This window comes from Thermobia domestica, chromosome 2 (assembly GCF_964235325.1).
Source record: "Thermobia domestica chromosome 2, izTheDome1.hap1.1, whole genome shotgun sequence".
In the NCBI taxonomy this organism is placed as follows: Eukaryota; Metazoa; Arthropoda; class Insecta; order Zygentoma; family Lepismatidae; genus Thermobia; species Thermobia domestica.
The window spans coordinates 9,076,359-9,101,280 of NC_137455.1; the positions used below are offsets into that span (position 1 = coordinate 9,076,359).

A 24,922-nucleotide genomic window follows, 5' to 3' on the forward strand; every position below is an offset into this window, starting at 1 on the left:
ATAGCGTCTAAAATAATACACTTCTTTTATTTCTTGTGTTGGATATATGATTCTCACTTTATCACATAATTCATCTGGCAAATCGGGGTCAGACGGCTGGATTAACAGTATTGGTTTCTCGTTTTCACGCTGAATTTCTTTTTCTCTAGGTGAAACATAAGCAATTTCCATGCTAGTCATTTTTCTGCTCTTCAGCAAAAAACAAATCAAATAAATAATTTTATATATCTACAATACAAGCATTCTATGCATTCTCCGTGTTTAATAATATGTTTCAAGGCAATGCAAAATAATTCGTTAATATAACGTCATGATGTATGTTCTATTATTTCCAAATATACTCCATAATCTTATATTCCATTATAATAAAATACATAAATGCTAAAACATATATTTGTCTTTTTAGACTTAGACGAGGAAAGATAGTTTAAAAAATAATTGAATCGTTGAGCAATAGGTAGTACCTTTGCAATACAAGTGTTAGGTAACGCATTCGTAACGCTGCTTAAATATCTGCAGCAACAGAATGATTAATTTCGCACTCTTTATAGATGGTGTGGAACATGAAACTTTTGTATTCCTTGATGAGCTGATTCCTTCTGCTTTTTTCCTCTATCACCACTCTGATCAAAAATGGTCATGCATGCTGTTATGATTCGTCGTCCTTCATTAGTACGCTAATTGCTATGGATTAAGTTATAATTGAATTATGACACAACTCCGGTTTGTTAAATCTCATGCTCAAATATTTAGTTAGTGACCGGGAAACTTTGGACTTTAGCGTCGCCGTTAGTATTTTGTAAACCTAATTCGCTAAACACACGTCAATACCCATATAGTGACGGGAGAGGCAATTTAAATTGTTCTCTGGATTCCACAAAAATATACAAAATGTAGCACCACAACTAAATGAACCACTCGTTTTTTTTAACCCGTCACAAAGGTATAAAATGTATCATCTTCACTTTTCTTCTGGTTGTTACAAAAATCAAAATAGACCTCCAAAATTTATTACAGTAATACTAAATGGTATAAAAATAGTGAGCTTGTTATAATGGTCCTTCTTCCCTTTTTTGCGGTTGGTACAAAACTAAAAGGTGGTATAAAAGTGAATAGGTTTATTTCTTCGTTTATTTGAATAGCACAAAAAGGTATAGAAATTCAGAGCTTATTCCTTCGTTTGTTTGAGTAGCAGAATATGGTCTTTCTTTGTTTAAATCTGAGAAATTGGATCGTATAAATGTGTTCGATCGAATGACGGTGTAATTGTTATCTTTACCTAATAACTCTCTTAGAGATCATTATTGCTGGTAGACTACAATAAACTGCACTATTACAGACTATTATAAGTACAGTGCAATACCGCTATTAATTGGAAATTCTTACACAATGTATCGTTCTTGTTATCGAAGTCTACTCCAACTAAGCATAAGGAGAAAGTAGTATTTTTTTGCCATAATGGATTATTCTGTATGTATAGCTTTATTGTGAGAAAAACCATTTGTTATTCTTTTTCACCAAGTTTCCAAATACCGCGAGGTCCAACAGATAGGTATCAGGATATACCGCAAAAAGGCCAGTTTTACCACATCGTGTAAAGCAACCAAGTAAATCTGCAATCTGGATACTTGGCCTGAACTCGCACACATGATTCCAAAACTTTAATAACTCATCCAAAGTGTCCTGCGTTCCCCCATAGCGAAAGAAAGCTGTCACAGTATAACTATTACCCTTAGTTTTCATGGCAAAAAAGGTAGCTGATTGGAAAAGAGAACTGTGTGCAGTTAAACGAGTAACCAACGACAAAAAGTCTATCTTAATATCTACCTGCGATAAATGCTTAACAAATTCTACCATATACCATTTGTTATAGCGACTATTAAACAAATATCTATCCATCAAATAATTGTCTACCACATCGTTATAGTGGGCATTGTGCTCAACAAAACGTGGCTTTATACCATTATCCAATCGAAAATATCTAACTGTAGACCTAGAATAAGCGGGGCGACCATTACGTTGTACCACAGGGAAATGAAAAACTTCGGCCATTGTAATGCACACAACCAAGTATGTGTTAAAGGTTTTAGTCGTTAATACAAAATAAAGAAGCCAACAAATTTCTGCTTGGTACAAAACTAAATATTCTACACCTTCTCGGTGGTACTAAATAGTACAAAATACTTAAATTGATACAATGGTACAACACTAAATTCCCAGCTGGTACAAAATAAAATATTCCATTCAAATTTTTTTGCCCTTTACAAAACTAAATTCCGTACATATGCCACTCAAATTCATTTATTCTTCCTTTTGACCTCTAAAATAATAATAATAATGATTTAAAATTTAATTTTCCATTTTTTTTCACTCTCTCCTTATCTCTACTTAATTAAAAACTATCGTTTCTACTAATACTGTATTTACCCATATGGAACTGTCTCAAAATTATCTATTCGTTTTCTTTTACTAGATGTAACCTGATAAATTCTAAGATGTGGATAATTTCCGAGTAAAGCAGAAGATCGAGAGAATCGAATTTCTATCCAGCAGAAGTGTTATTTAATATAGTGTCTTGCTGCCCTTGGTCTAAAATGCGTGCCGAAGAGCGTAGAAGAAAGAATTTGTTTTCTAATTTCTGGAGTGGGGGTAAGAAGCTTGTTTGTTTATAAAAGGTATACTCCAATATTGATTACTGAATCGACGCCCTACTAGCGGGTTTCTAATGCTTGGTCCTCTTAAGTCTGCTCCAAATAAGCATAAGGAGAGAGTAGAATTTTTTGCCATAGTGGCCTAATTCGTATGTATTCGAAAATGAAAGTCGCAATAATACCATATTGTTTTATTTTTTTACTATGTACTAAGCGATCTACTCGCAGCAGAATTAGTTAAAATGAACCTCCTTCAAATTTATTTCTTCGTTACAAAAGGCACATAAAATGGTCTCTCTTTGCTTTTCCTCCGTTTATTTGTAGAGCACAAAAAGATAAAATGGTCTTTCTAAAAAGCCAACAAATTTTCTGCTTAGTACAAAACTGGATGGGTCACACAGATTTATATCTTTGTATATTTTGAGTACTACAAAATTAAATAAAATGGCCCTTCCCCGTTTTCTTCTGTAGAACAACCCAAATTTATTCCTTCGTTTATTTTAGTAGTACAAAAATGTACATAAATACTGAGCTATTTAAATTTTACCTTCTTCGCTTTTTTCTGCTTAGTACAAAACTGGTTAGGTCACCCAAATTTATTCCTCCTTCGGTTTCTTTTTTGTCGCCGGTGCTCTATTTTTTGTTGGTACATAAGAAAAATAGTCCATCCAAATTTTATTCGTTCTTCACTTCTTTTTCTTATTTTGCTAGATACAAATATGTGGGTCTGTTTTCGAGTGATTAGGTTCTAAGTATGTTGACCTTTGACCTCGATGGTCATTATTTTGGAACTTGTAGTACCTGATGACCAATTACTATATTTGGAAACACCATCTCAATATGTGGTGACGTTTTCGAGTGATTAGGTTTTAAGTATGTTGACCTTTGACCTCGATGGTCATTATTTTGGAACTTGTAGTACCTGATGACCGATTACTAGATTTGGAAACACCATCTCAATATGTGGCTCAGTTTTCGTGTTATTAGGTTTTAAGTATGTTGACCTTTGACATCGATGGTCATTATTTTGGAACTTGTAGTACCTGATGACCAGTTACTAGATTTGGAAACACCATCTCAATATGTGGGTCCGTTTTCGAGTGATTAGGTTCTAAGTATGTTGACCTTTGACCTCGATGGTCATTATTTTGGAACTTGTAGTACCTGATGACCAATTACTTTATTTGGAAACCCGACCTCAATATGTGGATCCGTTTTCGAGTGATTAGGTTTTAAGTATGCTGACCTTTGACCTCGATGGTCATTATTTTGGAACTTGTAGTACCTGATGACCGATTACTAGATTTGGAAACAGCATCTCAATATATGGCTCCGTTTTCGTGTTATTAGGTTTTAAGTATGTTGACCTTTGACCTCAATGGTCATTATTTTGGAACTTGTAGTACCTGATGACCAATTACTAAATGTGGAAACACCACCTCAATATGTGGTTCCGTTTTCGAGTGATTAGGTTTTAAGTATGTTGACCTTTGACCTCGATGGTCATTATTTTGGAGCATGTAGTACCTGATGACCAATTACTATATTTGGAAACACCATCTCAATATGTGGTGCCGTTTTCGAGTGATTAGGTTTTAAGTATGCTGACCTTTGACCTCGATGGTCATTATTTTGGAACTTGTAGTACCTGATGACCGATTACTAGATTTGGAAACAGCATCTCAATATATGGCTCCGTTTTCGTGTTATTAGGTTTTAAGTATGTTGACCTTTGACCTCGATGATCATTATTTTGGAACTTGTAGTAGTTGATGACCAGTTACTAAATGTGGAAACCCGACCTCAATATGTGGATCCGTTTTTAAGTTATTAGGTTTTAAGTGTCATACAAACGACGTATCCCTCATAAACTATAAGACCCAGGTAAAAGTAGGTGTGGTATTGGTAATCAGCATGTCCGAAAACCCACATATGCCGAGTTTCATCCAAATTGGATAAAATTGTCATAGAAAGGGCGTATGCCACAAAAACTATAGGACCCAGTTAAAAATAAGTATGATATTCGTACTCAGCATGGTCGAAAACCCCCATATGCCGAGTTTCATCCAAATCGGTTAAAATTATCATAGAAAGGGCGTATCCCACATGAACCATAAGACCCAGGTAAAAATAAGTATGATATTCGTAATCAGCATGTTCGAAAACCCTCATATACCGAGTTTCATCCAAATCGGTTAAAATTGTCATAGAAAGGGCGTATCCCACATAAACTATAAGACCCTGGTAGAAATAAGTGTGGTATTCTTTACCAGCATGCTCGATCCGGAAATGTAAATGTTTCTGCGCATGCGTGTTATTTGTACTAAATCGGATTTGGTATACGCAACCAAGTGTGTGTGTATACTATGTTATTTAGGAGATGAAAAATAGGTCATAGTCTTTTATGACCTGCTTGTTGCACGTAGTCTGCTCTATTGAACCGGAACCAGCACTGCAACTGGAACAGTCTGTAGTCTAGTGTAATTTTTCTGCAATGTGTAATTAATTGGAAATTTAATTTTACTGCGCATAAGCAATCAAGTGAGTGTGTGTGTGTTGTTATTTTTTTATTCTCTGCTCTATTATGTTGCTATAAAGTGCTCGTAAAAGAGAACGGGGGTGTTATGTCTTATTTTATGTTTCTGCGCATAGCCGTAATTTGTCCCTGAACCGGAACAGTCTGCGGTCTGCTGTGTGTGTGTGTGTGTGTGTGTGTGTGTGTTGTTATTTTTTTATTCTCTGCTCTATTATGTTGCTATAAAGTGCTCGTAAATGAGAACGGGGGTGTTATGTCTTATTTTATGTTTCTGCGCATATGCGCAGTAGGTCAAAAATTGGTCTCAAAAATGGAGTGCTCATAAAAGGGAACGAGTCTCTGTGTAATATGTGCTATGTTATGTGTTCGTAAAGTGCTCATAAAAGGGAATGAATCTTATGTATTATCTGCTATGCTATGTGTTCGTATTCTCTACCGCAATGTGGCATGTGCGCGGTACGTGAGTCCAGTGGGTGGGGCCCGGCGCCGACCAATCAGCGCGGTACTCCTAAAATGGCGGTCATAAAAGAGCGTGACCAATCGCCGTTAAGGGGCGTGGCCTGCACCGACCAATCAGCGTCAAGGGGGCGTGGCCAGCCAATCAGCGTCAAGGGGCGTGGCGGGGTCACGTGACCTGCGCCAGCCAATCAGCGTCGAGGGTTTGCGCATGCGCAGTAGGAAAAAAAACAGCGCCAAGTGTCCCCACCCTACTTACTTCTATCTTTTGGCTAACTCAAACTGATCTAGATTGTTTTTGAACACGTTGAATTGAATTTGATGTGAATTTAGTGTCTCTTGCAGCAGCGAGGCTGTGTGAGACGTAGACCTACAGCTTAACGTGGGATCCCAACTACATGAGCTTCCGCCGGGAATCAAACCCGAGTCTCCCACGCGTACGTTAATGATATAGCTACGAAGAAGCTGTTTTTTTCAACAGGAATGAGGATTACAAAAAAACAAGAAAAAAGTCCAAAATTGTGATTTTGTTTTGGTTTCTTGCACGCTGTCTGCTGAAAAGTACAGATTCAGGGTTCGATTTCAGTAATTTGCTACAGAATGATAAAACGCTTCGAAAAAGTTACGAAATTAAAGCGAATTGCGTGTGATGAATATGTAAATATAAAGTAATAATGGTCGATCTAGTGGCTAGAAATCATGCAAATTTAAAAAGTTGCCGTAAATAACTTGTGTTTTTAAGTATCATTGCGCCAAGTTGTTTCCATTGGTTGTAATAACTTTAGCTGTCATTTAGCCATTGCAACTTAAGGGTTGAAATTTTTTCGTACAACAGAAGTACGGTGATAATACAATTTTACTTCATATTATAAAATTCTGTTTGTTGTAGTTTTATTTTTATTATTGGTTTATTTAAATAGTTTTAAATAGATTACAAAGTATTTATAAATATTAATATATACTTTCTTAATATAAGGTTTTGGGTAAATATAGGTGTTTTTTGACCTGACGGTTTTGGGAAGGAATTTTTAGTAGCATGCTACGTGAGGGATTGCAGGACATACTTTACTCTATTACAAGTAGAGGGGGTTAAGGTTTCTGTTAAGGCTTTGCTACAAGCCTATGCTGGGTTGTGGTTAGGATTTTTTCGCTTCTCTACTGCAAGTAGCAAAAAGAGGTAAAGTTTAGGAATTGTTAGCTTTGTTGCAAGTTAAGATTCTGGAGTAAGGTAGATGCCTTTTTGATTTTATTGTAAGTGTACCGGTATAGAGAGGAAACTAGAAAACTGGTAAAGATTTGTTGGTTGTGTTTTATTATATAGGTATTTTGGCAGCGGTAGCACTGTTGTTTTTATGTTATATGGTTTATAGAAAGTGCTGAAAGTTTGTTATTCCTTTTATATAGTAAATTTACATGGTGTGTAATTCTTCAAATATTTTAGAGCAAATGTTGCATAACTTTTTCCTAATGATAGCATCCTCTGTTTTTTGTTGCAGATCGTATAGAGATAAAAGCGGCAAGATGAGGCCGTTTTGTGAAGCTGTTAGACCATTAGTGCCTGTATTTATTTTCTTTACATTGTGTACAGTATGGATAATTTATTCTCCAATAGATGTAGTTACCTACGAGCCACGATGTCTTTATTTTATGATGGGAACAATATTTTCAAATATATGTGTAAGTACATTGCGTCTCTCATATATCTTTTTAAGGCTTACTTAGGATGCATAATCGTAAAGGTAAACAGATGACGAAATCTTCCGTGCTGTCAATTGAAATTCTGTGCCTCGGCTATAGTCATCACCAGCCTTGATCGCAAATAAAATGTTGAGGTTAAAAAGTAAATATTGTTATTAATTATAGCTTCAGTCTTCTCTATATTTTGGCATTCTTTGTAAATTGAATATAATTCTTATTTTCTGCTTCGATTTTTATATCCACTTTTTAATTGCAAACTTCACTCCGTGAACATGGCTGACAATTATAACTGAAATATAGAGTTGAGTTGAATTGGTTTTCAGTTTAACGTCCCGTTCAGCAGCGAGGCTATACGAGATGTGGACCTACTGATTAACGTGGAATCCGAACCACATGAGCTCCCGCCGGGAATCGAACCCGTCTCTCCCACGCCAAAGGCGCGTACGCTAACAGCTTAGCCACGAAGGAGCTCAACTGAAATATAGGATTCAGTGCTAACGGCTAGCCGGACTGGAATATCGCTTCTTTTGAGATCTGCAAAAACAAGCAGTGGCAGGTTTGACCCAAGGAGTTGCGGTTCTACTCACCAGATGGTGTTGACATTGTGGAGTTTACCCAACGTCGTGAGGGCAGTTGGGGACCTGCATGAAAGAAATAGCAAACTGTGGTCAAGAAGAGAAAGCCAGCATTAACGGCAAGGGGTGCTGACCGCACATCACATCAAAGCCATGAGTGCCACAAGCCGATTGGTTAGATTGTTGCCCCAAATAGCTGTTGCGCTAGGAATGTTTACTTTTAGTTTTATGGAATATAGTAATTGACAATACGGAGATTTGAGATGAATTTGCCTTTACTATATTGTACTTTTAGAAAGTTAAATAGTCGTGTATAATTATTTTGAAGTCGCGAAAAATATTAAATCAAACAGAGCTAGAAAATTAACCAAAACTATTCTTCATTATATAGTGAATACTGGAAAGCAATATCTACTGATACCCGCTAGTTAGAGCTTGTTATAATAATAATTGAGGAGTGTAATGCAATAAGGGCGTAAGTCTGAAACATGCAGTTAAAAAAAAAAAAAAAAAAAAATGTTGAAAATCTAAGTAGCGATTTTTTCTTACTTAAAACAATGTAATATGCAGCATTTTATTCCGATATTGAATTGAAATGTTACCAGAAGGCTAAACAAGCATGGCAAAAGCCACAAATGCGTTTGATGCAAAAAGGGCGTAAACTAGCTTACGTCCTTATTACATCAAACTTCTCAATTGTTGTCTAGTGATTACATAGCACAGAAGCCTATTTCATAAGTTACTAATATTACTAGCTACCAAATATAAGTAGCTGTTATCTGGTTCGTATGTTTTTCTGTAACATTGAATATTGATATTGAGTTAATTACTCGTATGATAACAATCGTAAGCACTTCAAACTCTGTAATTTTCAGTTCAGTAGGAAGAACAATCTATTACAAAAGTAAGGGTCGACTTAGCTGTAACATACTACATTTATTTCCTAAAGTTGAAGAAAGAAGAGAAAAATTAAAATTATCAATTACACAGTGGTATTAAATGGGACTAGCTATCTATCTATGGAAGGAATATGCACTTTATTCAAAATTTAGTGGATTTTTTTTTTTTTTCGTTTGTTTTAGTTAAGAATTAGTTAAGATATATTTTCAAAGAATTGTGTGTCAATATATCATTGATTTTTCATTATTTTGGTGGAAGAATTTCAAGAGTAACTATTCTATAGTTGCTACATCTAGGTAATATTTCAACGTAGGACGTCATAGGAATGTACCCAGTCAGATGATCGTATCATTGCAAAGTGGGTGAGTTTTTTTAAATTAACAGCATTTGCTTCTAATCGCCATCCAGAAAGAAAGAGAAAGGCTATGCGGACACCAAAAACAATTGAACATATTCATGGTGCAAACTTGTGTAATTCAAAGCGATCTGGGTGGCTACATTCTAAAGCTTTGCAAACTTTCGTTCGTTCATTCGGGCGAGTATTGTATTGGAATTGCTATTTTAATTTGTATAAGCCTTATATTTTGCAAGAAATTAAAGCTTAAGGTATGGCTACACGCGCACATTTTTTTGTATAATAATGTGTAAACGGTTAGGTGTGAAATCTTTACGTAAGGGTGTGTTTGAATCCTTACTAATATAATATTTTGAGTTTGTTTGTGTAATTGTTACTGTGTTGCTGTTCTAGTGCCGTCTGATAGTCTCCCAGATGAGCAACACTCGATGTGATGCAGTTAATTGGTTAATGGCCCCCGTGGCTCTGATCGTGATTCTCATCCTTTCCATTGATTACATTGGAACTGTGGAATGGAGTATGTTGTACATTATGACATTCGTTGCCACCGTTGCTCACATACATTATGGTACATGCGTTGTAAGTATGCGATTTTTGTTTCTGTTTATAAATTAAGTGTATTCATTATTTGATGATATTGTATCATGGATTTGAAGTAAAATACTTATTAGTCTGGTGTCTTACGTTCCCTGAAGCAAAACAAAAACAATGTAGGTCAAATTTTTAAGATTTCGTTCCTTTAAGGAACGGAACATAACCTAAGATATGCTCTCACTCAGAGAATGGTTACACGTAGGGTTCCCAGATTTCTGAAATCAAATCGACACTTTCTCCGTTTATTATTAAAATGTTCCGCGATTACCTATGGTTTCTTTTTTAAAGTGATTTCATTATCAACTTTTTTTTTTTTTTAAAAAAAGAAAGAAAAAAAAGAAAAATAATACAGAGAGAAATTTTACAGGTTTAGGTGGTAGTTCCTAACACTTCAGCTGCTTCGATTAGAGTCTTGTTACGTAATAACTTACTATACTTCATTATCACAATGATTTGTACAGATTTGAAGTTCTACTTTCACTTTATCAACATGGAGTCTATTTCTAGCATTTATCTATGGATATTTTACACTGAATGCTCACTAAATTGCGACCACCCCTCCACACAAAACGTGTGGCGAGCAGCCGAGCTGTTTACATGACCAACCCGATGGTAGTACTTGTCGAATGCGTCCTTTTCTGTGTAGTGAAGGTGTACAAGAAGAGATGGAACTACAGAGGCATACGGAAGTTCAAAACGTGGGGCAAACGTCGCGTCAAATAGCTCGTGAGAGCCAAGCGAACCATCAGTTTCCGGCAGTTACGTGACCAATACAATAGTGCATGCACAACACTCGTATCCCACGCAACTATACGGCGTACACTGGCACGCATGAAGTTTCACAGCAGACTACACACTTGTCACCCTCTCCTTTCGACTCGTCACCGCCTATTGCGTCGCGCTTGGGCACAGGAACACGCTAATTAGACCTTGGATGATTGGAAAAGGGTGTGTTAGTCCGATAAATCACGGTTTGTGTTACTCCTCTCGGACGGGCGTGTGCATATGTGGCGCACAGCGCGAAACTAATGAATCGCTCGTGTATGGTGCGTATTGTATAGGCAGGTGAAGGCGGCTTTATGGTTTGGGGATGCTTCTGTTGGCTTGAACTGGAACCGTTGGTGTGTATGGACCACAGCAAGACATCCGGTGTATACCTGCAGGTGTTAGAGAATCACGTACACCTTACAACACAACACTTCTACCCACACGAAGACGGCATTTTCCAGGACGACAATGCACGGTGCCACCAAGACAGAACTCTACTTGCTTGCTTTAAAGAACATTCCACGGAGCAACAGCGTATGAATTGGCCCCCTAAGTCATCGGATCTTAATCCTATAGAGCATTTGGGGGATATTGCGGAACGATCTCTTTGCACCAACATCTATGGGCTCGTTGTGAGATGCTATCAGGAATATATGGTGATGGCGTGAAAACATACCATCCATATCACTCCGTGTCCAGGCCGTCCTCTGAGCAAAAAAAATGGACCAACAAAGTATTAGGTAGGTGGTCGTAATTCAGTGAACATTCAGTGTAATTTTGAAGATACCTCTTCCCCATTGAGCATTGTAATTGAATATGAAAAAAATTAAGGAGATTATTAGTTTGTGCTTTTTGAAGTTTGTAGAACCTCATTCCTTAAAAATGAGTTTACACTTCCCATTTCTTCGTCTGATGTAACTTGCTTTAGCTTCTCAGATGACATTGATTCTTTAGTCAAACAATATACTTCACAGAATTCATTCATGTTAACATCCTCAGTTGTTTTTAATACGAGTTATTTTCAATCTATAAAACGACAAAATGCATCCGGCTTACTTACAAAAGATGTCAGTTTTACTCCTGCAAAGCAGGACGTCTGGCAACCGTGGTGACACGATGCTTTTGATGGACATTGTCTCCGGTTCGATTCCTGCTGGGTGTGAAATTTTCAGTGTAGAGCTAGTATTGTGAGATAACTCATGAGGTACTTCAAGAAGTGCTTTTGATTTGATATAAGACGTGGACCTACAGCGTAATATGAGTCCGAATCAGATGAGCTCTCGTCGTGAATCGAACCCGGTTACCCGCGTCAAAGACACGTACGCTATCCTTAGCCGCGAGAGAGCATCTAGAAGAGGTGCCGAACTCCAATCTGGAAAGAGAGAAATAATGACGAGCAGAGTCAATGTGCTGACCATTTCACCAAGTATACGGTAGTACATACTATGGTTAATGAGATAAACTCGTAACACTAAAATATTTAAAGATAATACATCAAGCTGAACAAAATAACATGCTTTTGAGGGTCATTCTCATGCGTAGTTTTCGAGAAAACAGAAGAGAAACAAACAAAAAACGTTTATGACACTGAAAAATATATCATTCATTCCCAATAATAAACAGTTTTTATTGTGCTAGAAAAATATTATGTATGTATGTACTGTGTATTCAACAAATACACTGTTTACTAGCAGATTGTATCTTTTGTTAGTATTTTCCTAATTATGACACGCATATTACTTGAAATATAAGGTTTCGGGGATATCGAACGTTCGCACAGGTGAATAAAATATATTTTGTGTTTCTAAAAGCAGGGGAGACCGTGGTCTAGTGATTAGAGCGTTGGACGTGGTCCCGGGTTCGATTCCCAATTTTCGGCGTCCCAGTGTCGTGAGGCAAATTCGGGAGTCACGTGAATAAAAGACGTGAGGCTACTAGATCTAGAAAGCTCCTGGTACACTGGGCGACGCAGCTCGTCGCTAGACTGGACGTAGTTCAACCGGTCGGTAATAGATGGCGTTGGAGCGGCTGAGGCCCAGAAAGGGCTGTCACGCCAAGTGGTTTGGATAGTGGTATCAAAGAGCAGCTTACAATCATAACATAATGACACATTAAAAGCAATTTCCTAATCGCTTCATCAGATAGAGAATGGAAGGAAAAGAGAGAAAACTGTAATTTTCTTATATACTTTTTGTTTTGTGTTATCTAACTATATCATTTTTATTTTATTTGTTCAGAACTTCATATCGGTGCCACTGAACTCTTCACAACCATTGTAAGAAGTTTGGTTTATCAAAACTCCTTTATATACGAGCCGTGTCCGGAAAGTTAGTACCATGTTGAAAAAAAAATGTTAAAACACGTTTGTTCAAGACAAATTTATTTGTACATGAAAGAGCACACTTTAAACTGTTTTACATGTTTCCACCAATGGTCAAACACTTGTCACAGCGGATGACAAATTGTCCAAACCTTCTTCAAAGAAACATCCCATCAGTGAAAACAACCATAACTCCACAGCGTTTTTTGTGTTTTCAAGGCGCTTATCGCCGAGCTCCTGCTTCATGTGCAGAAACAAGTGGTAGTCAGATGGCGCATGATGAATTTCGGCCGAATTAACGTTTCTTGCATTGAAAAACCGGATGACAGAACGAATCTCCATTCGGCGGGTTCAGCAGTGGTTTTGAACATTGTAAACGATCACAAGACACAGTACACTCGTGACAACTCAACCGTACTGGCGTCAGTGAAGAGACAATGAACGAAATCAATGAAAGTAGCGCGGAGCGCGAACACTAGTGCTGCCGTGCGTTCAAATGAAATGGTGCGTACTTGCCGGACATTGGTTGGATGTTTCGTTGATGAAGGTTTGGACAAGATGGTCATCAGCTCTGACAGCTGTTTGAACATTGGTGGAAACTCCGTCGAAAAATAAAATGCATTTGGCTTGAACAAAACTTTTTTTTTTTTTTTCAAAACGTTACTTACTTTCCGGACACGACTCGTATTTACCTGTCCGTATGTCCAACCGGGGAAACAAACAAAAAAAAAAGTGTCCAGAAGTACTTGATGGATCAACACTAATTTTGATAATGATGGAGAGGATCCAAAGTTGGGAACCGAGCTCTTTTTGATACCGGAAGTGGCACAAATCGACCATTTCCGGCACAAATCGACCTGTTGATGACTAATACAGTAAAAGCGAGACAGTAAAAAAATGAAAATGAAATCTTGAAGTTTTACGTCCCACGGTTATGCCGGTTAGGCTAAAGGAGACGGTGATGATGAGAGATGAGTGAAATGGTGGAATGAAGAAAGTGGGAGGAAACGGGAGAACCCCGAGAAAACCCCACGAGCACGGTGTTTGTCCACCACAAAGTTCACTTGGCGGGGGTTGGGATCGAACCCGGGACCCCAAGCACCAGAGGTGAACGCTCTACCACTGAGCCACCGCGCCCCCAAGCGAGACGGTAACAGATAGCGAGAAGCGGTTTCCTGCAGCCTTCACTTTGATCTCTACTGAAACCAGAAATAGTTTATTTCTATCAATTCTAAATTCAATATTACCGTATTTGCGCGAATATAGGCCGCACTTTTTTCCCCTAAATTTTGACTTGAAAAATCATGGTTCGGCCTATAATCGAGATTTTTCTCCCTCAGATCATAAATCGTCAGTTTCAAAATGACATGTACACGTATTAGTTTTTCAGCCTTCAATTTGAATTATTTCAGTCGTAATGGCATATCCACATTTCCTGTTTTAAACTACAAAATCAAGCAAGTCCTTTTCTACATCTGGATATTTGCAATTTGCCCGCGAAATGAACACCAACTTTTCAAACTATTTAAGAGTTTCTCTTCACTTGCATACTGCCGGCGAACGTTCTTTTCATTAACATCAAATCTGCATCCAGCCTCTCTCTTTCTGTGTTCCTTTGCACAGCTGATAAGTTGAAATTTTAAATTCTGCTTTGTAACTAGCGTGCTCCTTTCCGATCGTCACTCAGAAACCAAATGATCAACTTTTCTCGAATAAATCAACTTTCCTTACATTGTCGCTTAAATTAGTCACGTCACCAGACCTCCCAATACACAAAGCCTGTCCTGTTGGTGTTAAGTCACCCTTATTATGCTGGAGTTGAAGAAAGGGAGGAAGAGAGGTGCAACTCAAAGTACTGTCTAATTGAACTTTCTTGTACATTTAGAAGTACATTTTATATTCGAGATTTACTTTTTTCTATCATCTCGTGTCAAAAGTTCAGATGCGGCCTATATTCGCACGCTACCTATATTCACGCAAATACGGTAATTGAGAAAATATTACGTCATATAAACCAAACTCCTTCCGCACTGTACACGTGACACTGGTTCTTTATTCTTTCTTTCCTCGTAGTTCTTTTTTCTCCATATCTGATTAAATTTTTATCAAAGAATCTTGTTATTTATTTTTTAGTATTTATACTGTTGCATGGTAATAAAACATTTGCTAATTGTGCATATTTGGTCCATTTTTCAGGTTAGGCAAATGTGCAGGCACTTCAAAATCAGCTGCTTCCAGATCAAGTCGAATCAAGAATGACTACTTGCCGACAACACATGCTAATCAAGAGAACGTGGAGAAGTGCCAAAGTAGGATGACACTGTAGCACAGACTGCACCGGTCATCAAGTTCTACATTTTGCAATACCATATCGAAACCTCACAGGATGACACTGCCTAGAACATTTGAAGATGGAGAATGTGGACGTATTATGGAGCACCTTTCTTTTCGTTTCTCTCAGTAGGAGCAGTAGAAGATCGGAGCATAGTTGTAGTTGTTTTAGTTACGAATCTCATTTCCTATTTTTTTTCTTTTTTTCTTCATTATGCTATTATCTAGGGTATTCTATGGGAAACCGCATGAGATGGAAAATAGGGCATAAAAAAGAGTAGGGAGGGAGCCTTCTGCTTGGTAAGGGATTATAGATTTTCGCGAGCAGTGTACATTCTGTTAGCGCTAGTACTAGTTAATACTAACTGCATGTTATTATGGGTTTGAAAAGGATATCTATGGTGGTATTTATATCCATATATCTCTTTAGGTGCCTGTTTTGTACAGTACGCATCCTTATTTTGGTTCTCTTGGTTATTATGTGTTGTCCCTCGGACGTCTAACACGGGTGGTGTTTGCTATGACGGAAACAAAGCGTTAGCCATTTTGCATACACGATGGATCGATCATATGTGCTTACTGAGAATTTTGTTCTCAGGAATTATTTTCTCCCTGATGTAAGACTAGTATCTTCCACAAATCGTTACTCTTAACTTTTATATAATTTATGCGTAGCTTTTTTTGTACTTTTTTTTTTTCATTATTTTTAATCTCTATTAGAAGTTGCATAATTTTGACAAATTTTTTTCAGTCATTCCAAATACTAATTCTAGATGGCAGGACAGAATGCAGGCGAAGTGCCATGAAAATAGCGTATTTGGTTTAAGTGCCATGAGTAAAACTGGTAGTTTCAGAGATAGTGTGTAAGGATTTTGCATGAGAATTCCATTCTTTGATATGTAAACATGAGATACTAAAAAGGGAAAAAAATAAAAGTCATGTTAATCAAAAGCCATCCTTTATCGGTGATGAGAAGTTGTGTGAACGTCGTTGTAGGTACTCTACTACAATAGAAAAAAAAATTACGTGTTGACTATTGTATAGAATATTTTTGTAGTCATTATTTTGAGTGTTGGAATGTAAAAATAAATAAATAATTTTAACGATCATGTTGAAACTTTGTATTGTTGTACAGTGGTTCAAGCGTCAGCATAAGTTATTATAACAGTTATATTCCTTTTTTTTTTTTTTTTTTTTTTTTCGAAAACAAAAGAAAAGCCAGTTATTATTATAATAATAAAAGATCTGAATAAGTGGATAGCACACTACAGAGATCGTAGGTAGCTAGCAATTACTGTAAATATTTAAAAGTAAGATCCCGTACATGACAATTAAATGTGCGAAATATATATAAATAATAACCCTGTAAATGTTTATTACGGTGCTGTTTTTATTATTACTTGTATAGGTAGATGTGTGTTTGTCACTTAAATTTGTGTGTATGTAAAAGATGATCCTAATTATGAAAATAGGTACTTTTGTTCATTATTTATAGTTAAGGTACGACTTTGGTTTTTAATATAAGAATTCCAAGACTCAAATGAGACAATGCATTAAAATATAGAAAGAGAAAAAAAAAGACAGTTTGTATGCTATGTAAATTTAACAAGAACAGTTTCATTTGATGGCTACTCGTGAATAAGTACTAAACATTTGTAAAGGGGGACCAAAAATTGAATGAGTTGCAAATCAGCATGAAGATGGAAAAAGTAATAACGGGCTTGAACTGTATTTAAAAAAAAAATAAATTGTCACCATTTAAAATACAGTGTAATGCAGTGAATTGGAAAGAAAAGACAGCCACTAGATAAATATTAATTATTTTTTTTTCTACATTGAGTCAGTGAAATGTATACCATTTATTTTTGATTGTACAATGTACATACTGTGCGAGTTTCCTAGTGACAATATTGTCATACATGTGCACGTATATTTTCTCTCCTTTTCCAAATCAGTTGATAAAATATGAACTTAGTTAAAAAATGTAAAGTAGGTAGAAATATTTTTACATTAATATAAGTAAATCGTAAAATTAGTATTGTTTACAAGTGTACTAATAAGAGAATGTTAAAATGTAAAATGTTAAGTACCCTCTAACTCCTCTAAAATTACGAGGAAGATTCTTTTCCTCTCATTAGCCTATTTACGATCTAAATAGCCTATTAAATTTTACTTAATGAAGCCGATCACAACCAATATATAAGATGAATTAGCCTTTATGCTCTCGACCCCATTCTGTTCAAAATGATCCATATTTTCGAAACGTTTTGAGTTTCATTGTCAAAAAGAAATGGTTACAACTAAAACATTAAAAGTAAAGGAAGGAAGCATATGTGTGTTGTTGAACCCCCCCCCCCCTCCGTTTACAAAATGGCGAGAGAGATCCAGGTTCTATTCCCAGCGAGAGCTCATGTAGTTTGCAGATCTGTAACCAGCCCCAAAATGTAGGGGGTCTGGTAGAAGTTAGGGAGGGGCAATCCAACCATATAGTTCAGTTGTACGAAAATTTTAAGGGGCAGTAAAAATTTATGGGGGCTTGGCCGCCTGTAGATATGGGCCTGGTGGTTCGGACTCCACGTTAAATCAGTAGTCCACGTCTCATATAACCTCGCTGCTGAACGGAATGTTAAAATCACCTCACTTTGTTTACAAAACTATATTCTGACAACTGTACATAGGAAATCCTAATACATTGACTCTAAATAGAGATCTTATTGGCCAAAGAAAATCCAGACTTTTTCGATTTGATTCCAACTGTAGGTAAGAGGGAAGGTATTTTCAAAGCGTGCTGGGTGGCCGGGTTTCGTGAACAAGGTTGTACATAAAGATGTGAAAGATATTTAAAAAGAAAACACGAAACTATATACGATAATGAAAGAAAATTATAATTTGTAATGTAAATACAGTGCTTACCTTAGTGTATTAATATATTTAATCTATTCGGAAAAGTTTCGATGTTCACTACCGTCACTATCAATCGGTGGATCGTCGTGCTTATAGTATTTACATCCTTATTTCACAGGACAGTAACGTGTTAAGTCAAGCACTATACTTCCAGTATTAACCCCGTGCGTTCCAGTAACTTCCATGTGGATGTCATGAAAATGTATTCCTTGTTAAATGTCGTATTAATCCTGGAGATGCTGAAATTTGTTAGTGGATACAAGTCAAGGCAAGACTTAGTTCTACTATTTCTCCTTAGGTGACAGCACTTTACTGACAAAAGACAAAAAATGTGTTGTCAGTAGATGGCAGGCCTAAGGAAGCATTCAATTACAACACACACGTGTTTGTTTTGACTATAAACAATTAGCAACTTCAAGATCGGAAAAGGAAAAACTTTGTCTTCGATCTCCGATCAGTGTTGCCAACTTGAAGCAGTATAAAATCCCTTCAGAACATCAGAATTTCCCTTTTCAGTCCGAATGTTCCACAGTGCAATTTTTTTATCAATCAGTAATGTGAATGCTCTCCTTATGAGTGCAGATTAACTATGCCCTATGTGACGATCTTTTAACAGTAAATGAAACCGGTATTACAGCACGCAAATAGGAAAATGACACCTGGAACGCAACAGGGGTTTAACAGCGTCAGTCCTACTGTTCAATGTCGCTCAACTATTTTGGTAATCCACGGGTGATTTTTAAATATTATTTTTTAGTACATATTTTGTATTCTTATTCCCTGATGTATGTGCAGCACCATTCCTTTTTTTCTGTTTTTTCTTGATATTGAAACACAAATCCTTTTGAACATTTGGATACATCGAGGGTTAGAGAGCACATAGGATTAGTTTCTATCATATTTCTTACATTTTCAGGTTTTGGTTGGACTGTTTGACTTAAACCAAAGACAATCAAGCAGCCTTGAAGCTATCTGAATCACCATAAGTGAAATATTAGGTCAAAGAATGTGGTTGATAGAAGTCATTATACGGGAGAAAAAAAAATATGCGGAGAAATAAAATACTAAAATGGCTATGTTGGTTTATGGGTGGTAAAACGAACTGCAACATCTCGACTACTAGAAATATAGTTTACAGGTATGTGATAGAAGCGCTTGAAAGAAAACATTAAAGAAAACCTTAGATTACGTTCCTTATTTTGCCTTTTTAAGGTGGAACGCTATGCATAATAAAATTAAATCGAAAAATGTGGTAGCATAAGAAAAATATAATGGTTCCGTGTTGTGCTGTATCATACGAAAGTAGTAAAGTTATAGACGCGGTATGTGAAAACAATAGTAATAATAATGTTCTGATATCGTAACAAGATCAAGCTATTTCTCAACTGTAATCATCCAAGAAAATTTGTAGTACTTCCGAAGTTCCAGGCTGTTCTCAAAATCCTGATTTGTGTTTTTGTAGTTTGAGTTAAAGAGAGAGAGAGAGTGATTTGAAATGACACTTGAAAATTGTAAATCACAGACGTGATTTCTTTTCTTTTCTCCATCTTTTAAGATTTAGGAATTAAATTTCTGGGCTTTCGGCATCTATGGCCATATTAGTCCGTCATGTATGAGATACGACGTCCCTCGGCGATCATACTATCGGAGGAAAAGGAAGGAACGAAGCGGGCTGGGACCCATATGTTAGGTACCATCCCGGCATTTGTCTAGTCTAAATGAGGAAAACCTCATTCATGACGGCTGGTCTTGAAAAGCTTGTACACTTTTTAGACCGAGTGTTCATCTTGCTTTAACCTGATGATTTGCATGTAGGGGTAATTGTTCATTTCTTATTGAAATGTGGGTATTTTTTTTTTTTTTTTTTTAATTCTCATTTTACGGATTCTTTTTCTCCATGTTCTTAGCTAAAAATAGAGATGGAGTCTTGCTTCACAAGTTAAAGGCTGAATCTAGTCCGCCATTTTGTTAACAATCACATTTCACAAGATGTCATTATTTGTTTATTATGATTTGGAACAATATATAGGGAGATTTGGGTCTCAAGAGTGAATGTATCGTTTTATCAGAATAAAAAGTTTTGAAATAAATAAATAAATAAATAAAACAGTCAAGGCAGTGGAGACAACTTCAGTACCTGGAACAGTTCATCAACAGAGTGTAAGAAAAAAAAAATAATACAGTAAAGTCTATAAAACCCGGCACTTGATAACCCAGCTGTCCGGATAACTTGGCCACACCATGGCAGGACGAAAAAAACCCACACGCAGACCCGTTCAAGGTCATTGCCAGGTATTTTTCTGAAGTCTTGTCTTAACAGGTAATTACTGTACAGTGTGTATTCATTAATTATCATGTTCGTTTATAGTAAAGGCTCTGTACCTTCATAAAGTACGTACTTTTCCTTTGTTTAAGGGTAATTGAGCAGTTTATTCTCTGTTGTATTCTCAAGCAACCAAATACATACAAGTACAGTACTGTTTTTTCTGTAGGCCGAGCTTTCGAGAGACTACTGTACTATGGAAAGAAACATTGCAGACACTGACTCACATCCTAACTTTTTTCTTCTATTTCTCTTTAGACTCAGTTGATGAACTGTCCAAAGGTTGAAAGCTAAATCTCTCTATTGAGTTTATTTCTATTTAAAACTACCATGAAATCTTACCTTTTATATTAATTTCATCCGCGTACACTGGCATTTCTTTATTTCGTCTGTCTAAATGGTGCTTTGTCTCTTGACTGTTTAATAAAAAGTTCGTTTGTACACAAAGCAACGGAAGTTGAGGAAACTTGAAGCTAAATTGGAATATCTCTCTTCCGTTTCAGTATAAAAGTACATTTTCTCATATCAACAAATCGACTAAATATCACGGTGTATTGCTAGCTTGCAGCCATTCTTTGTAGTTTTCAAAATCTTCCACCAAAACAGTTATTCATTATTGCTGTAGAAAGCTATATCTCGGAATGTAACAGTTTAATAACAACAGATTCGAATTATGGGAATTTCACATGTTTGTGGAACTAACCAGTTAAACAGACTTTCTAGATAATATTTATATATATACGGATACTTAGGTCGCTCATTTAAGCTACTTTATTTTTACAAGTAGGTGCTAGTTTTTAAAAAAGAAATCTCTATAGTGCATTTAGTGAAAGTATGTATTATGGATATACTAAATCCTAACTTCGTGACAGAAGGAATAAAAGTGAAAAATGTAAGTTTCTTACAGTGAAAAGGAATGTAAAATATACGAGCATAAATGCAATAGTGATATAATCCCGTAAAGTTTTATTTTGTTCCAGTGATTGTATATTTAATATTTTGTTTCTCAGAAAAAGAATATTTATTATTATTACTTACTAGTAATGCTTTACGAATATTTTTCCAGAATATTTTATTGAGCATTTGGTTCTGTTCATTACAGCCCAAAACGAACGGAAGCGCAGAATCACCTTTTGCAATATTAAGGATGACATAATTATCAAAATAAAATGCTTGCTCATTACATTTTATTGGTTTATTTATGCATGCTTTAATTTTGTATGTATTATATCTTTATATGTAAATTTTGTTTTTGATCTTTTTATTGTTATTGTAGATAAAATATTGCTTGCAGAAAGGGTAGTTTGTAAAAATCCTTTGTCCTTTTGTGATTTATTTTTAAGGATGATTTTTTTTTATATACCCTGCGAATGGCACTTCTTTTTTCATTTTGTAATCACTGTTGCAACATCTCTGAGTCCACAATGAAAAATTCTGTTCCTTTAAGTTAAATAAATCACCTTAAATAATTACAAATGGCGGTTTTTCTTTCTTTTTTCTTTCCTTTTTGTGTGTCTGTGTGCGTGCTTTGCCAAAAGTTGACTGGCAGACCTGCATATTCATTCCAGATTGAGTATACCTTATCTGTTACAGTCATGGGCGTCAGTCACACCGGGGACGTGTCCCATCCAATATTTGTGAAACGGTTTTCGTCACCCATATTTCAAGTAACTTAGGTCAACTATGACCGAAAAGAGGTGCAACCATGTAGCAGTTTGATATGTTCACAAAACAGTGTTAGACAAAATGGATATGAAAAAAAAAAAGTAGGGCAAAAGTTTGTTTCCAGTTGTGAAAAAAGGCAGTTAATTTGTTTCCAATTGTGAAAAAGGCAGTCAATTTTTGGCCCTATGAAGATGAAGGTGGAGTAAACTATAAAGTAACGAACTATTTTTGTTTAGATAGCGAGCAGCAGAGAGAGTTTAGTTTAGGTAATAATAATAATAATAATAGTAATAATTTTCAACTAATTTTTTAGCTATATATTGTTGAGTCTCATTTACATTAGCTGAGGGCTTGTACGCCTAAAACTTATTTTTCAAAACTTTATAGTTTCTGAGTATCCACTTCACACTACCACTCCACTTTATCATTATTTTATTTTTGACATACATTTCGTGTCATTTAGGTAAAATTGTAAAACAAGGTAGAATTTTACTGCTTGAATAAACGAACTCAAAACGTATTTTTTAAAAATACATTTTTAAAAAAGTATAAAAGGTAAAAATAAAACAAAAACTTAAGTTTTTGTTTGCTTTTTAAGTCAAAAATGCAATGTATGAAGACTATTCTTTTCTACACTTTTCGGGAGCGGACCCGATCCCCTCATTCCTGAGGGTGTTCCATATACCAGTGTCCTTGGTAGTCTGCGCCTCCCCACTAAAGTTTGTGTGCTGCTGATGTCAATGGATACAGTTTGCGACAAAAGTTCTTTTCGTTTGGTAAAATTTATTTTGGGAATAATGGTGCTCTAGCTTGAACGTACAGAAAATTACATTCTATTTAATTTACTGAAAAATGAAATGAAATATTTGAGTTTTACGTCCCACGATTATGCCAGTTAGGCTAAAGACGGTGATTATGAGAAATGAATGAAAATTGTGGAATGAAGAAAGTGGGAGAACCCCGAGAAAATCCACTAGCACGGTGTGTGTCCACCACAAAGTCCGCACGGCGCGAGCTGGGATCGAACCAGGGACCCCAAGCACCGGAAGTGAACGCTCTACCACTGAGCCACCGCGCCCCCATTTAATCTACTGAAAACTACTCAAATTGTGTTCTTCCATTCTGAAGTTATTTACGAAACTAATTTCATCAAACTGAAAGAACTTTTATTGTTGACTGTACAATTAGTCGTGTTATATACGAGGGTCGTTTCTCTGTTTCTGAAGGACAAAAAACATACACGGCTTGTCAGACAAGTTCGTTGAATACCAGTGAAACTTTAAATGAATTTAGTGTAGTGAAAGCTAAGCTATTCAAACTGCTGCAGAGAAAGGTTGCAGTGTAGAATTATATCTTAGTTTTGGCTCGAGAAGATAATTTCTTTATTAAAACAAAATAAACGTTTCGGGTTAAAAGAAAATTGTCTTATTTATTTATTGAACAAATTTCCAAATACAGCATAATTTTGCCATTTTTCACAAGGAAATCTTAACAAGCAATATATATATATAACAAGCAATGTATATATATATATATATATATATATATATATATACCAACAATTATAACAAAAATGTCTACATCAGTTGCTAATCTGATTTTCACGAAGCTTTGCACTCCTTGTAAACAATGCACACTGCAGTGCACAAATGTTACCAACTAAGTAAACAAAAAATGTTATATGCAATTTTGTGCTAAGAAATGAATAAACAAACTGAAGGGGGGGGGGGAACAATGAGATTAAAAATAAAATGGCATGGGCTTGTGATAAGAGAATCAGGAACCATTTTCTCTCGTTTGCAGTGGCGTACGCGCTGCTCTCCTGAATCTTTGAACTACTATATAAACGCATACACGCATCAGGAGGAAGAAGGGCAGAACGTTGAATTTCTTCTACCAGTGTAAATTACAACTAAAACTTACTATCTCCACTCCTAACGTTTCCTCTAACTGATCATCATCATAGGTATTCTGCCTTTATTGGCAGGTCACTTGCAGCAGCTAAGAAGCTTCCATGCTCCACGATCCTCCGCTAACCTTTTCGTCTTCGCGTATGATCTTTCTGTTTTAATATCATCCATTAATTGTAGTCTCTTTCGCCCCCTCCCTCTCTTTCCCGCCACCATACCCTCTAGGACGTCCCTTATGATACAATCCCTCTCTCTAACTCTCCCTCTAACTGAGAATCTACCTAAAATGTTAGGATTCAGAGCCACTATTACATGATGACTTAGTGTTCCTACTAGCAGACCTATGGTTGGATGGATGGATTAAAGTTTATAGTCCCCTTCAACAACAAGGTTCTATAAGATTTGGACCTACAGCCGAACGAGTGATCCGAACTACATGAACTTCCTCCGGAAATCGAACGCGGGTCTCCCGCCCGACGACGAGTACGCGGATCATATAGCCACAAAGGAGTTAATTATCAGATCTAGAAACATGTGCAGTTGTACTCACGACTTCTATTCAAAATTGAGCTCGAGCCCCTCCGTTGCTAAGCGGTTAGCGTACGCGTCTTTGGCGTGAGAGGCCCGGGTTCGATTCCCGGCGGAAGCTCATGTGGTTCGGAATGCACGTTAATCAGTAGGTCCACGTCTCATATAGCCTCGCTGCTGAACGGGACGTTAAACTCAAAATCAACTCAACTCAAAATTGAGCTCTTGGGCGGTCGCAGTGGCTCAGTGGTAGAGCGTTCACCTCTGGCACATGGGGTTCCTGGTTCGATCCCAGTTCGAGCCAAGTGAACCTTGTGGTAGACAGACACCGTGTGCGTGGGTTTCCTCTGGGTCCTTCAGTTTCCTCCCACTTTCTTCATTCCGACATTTCATTCATGTTTTCACCAT

At 36.5% G+C, this 24,922-nt stretch overlaps 1 protein-coding gene across 2 annotated transcripts in view; it reads left to right on the forward strand.

The window, feature by feature from the left end:
• The window catches only part of LOC145670018 (ethanolaminephosphotransferase 1-like), a 131,431-nt gene extending 109,544 nt beyond the window's left edge, over window positions 1-21,887 (forward strand). For both annotated transcript variants that reach the window (XM_081738363.1, XM_081738369.1), the window contains exons 6-8: window positions 7,140-7,320; window positions 9,565-9,750; window positions 15,050-21,887. In XM_081738363.1, coding sequence (XP_081594489.1) covers window positions 7,140-7,320; window positions 9,565-9,750; window positions 15,050-15,112 — 430 coding nt within the window. In that variant the 3' untranslated portion in view covers window positions 15,113-21,887. The remainder of the gene's footprint in view (window positions 1-7,139; window positions 7,321-9,564; window positions 9,751-15,049) is intronic.
• The last annotated feature ends 3,035 nt before the right edge of the window (window positions 21,888-24,922 follow it).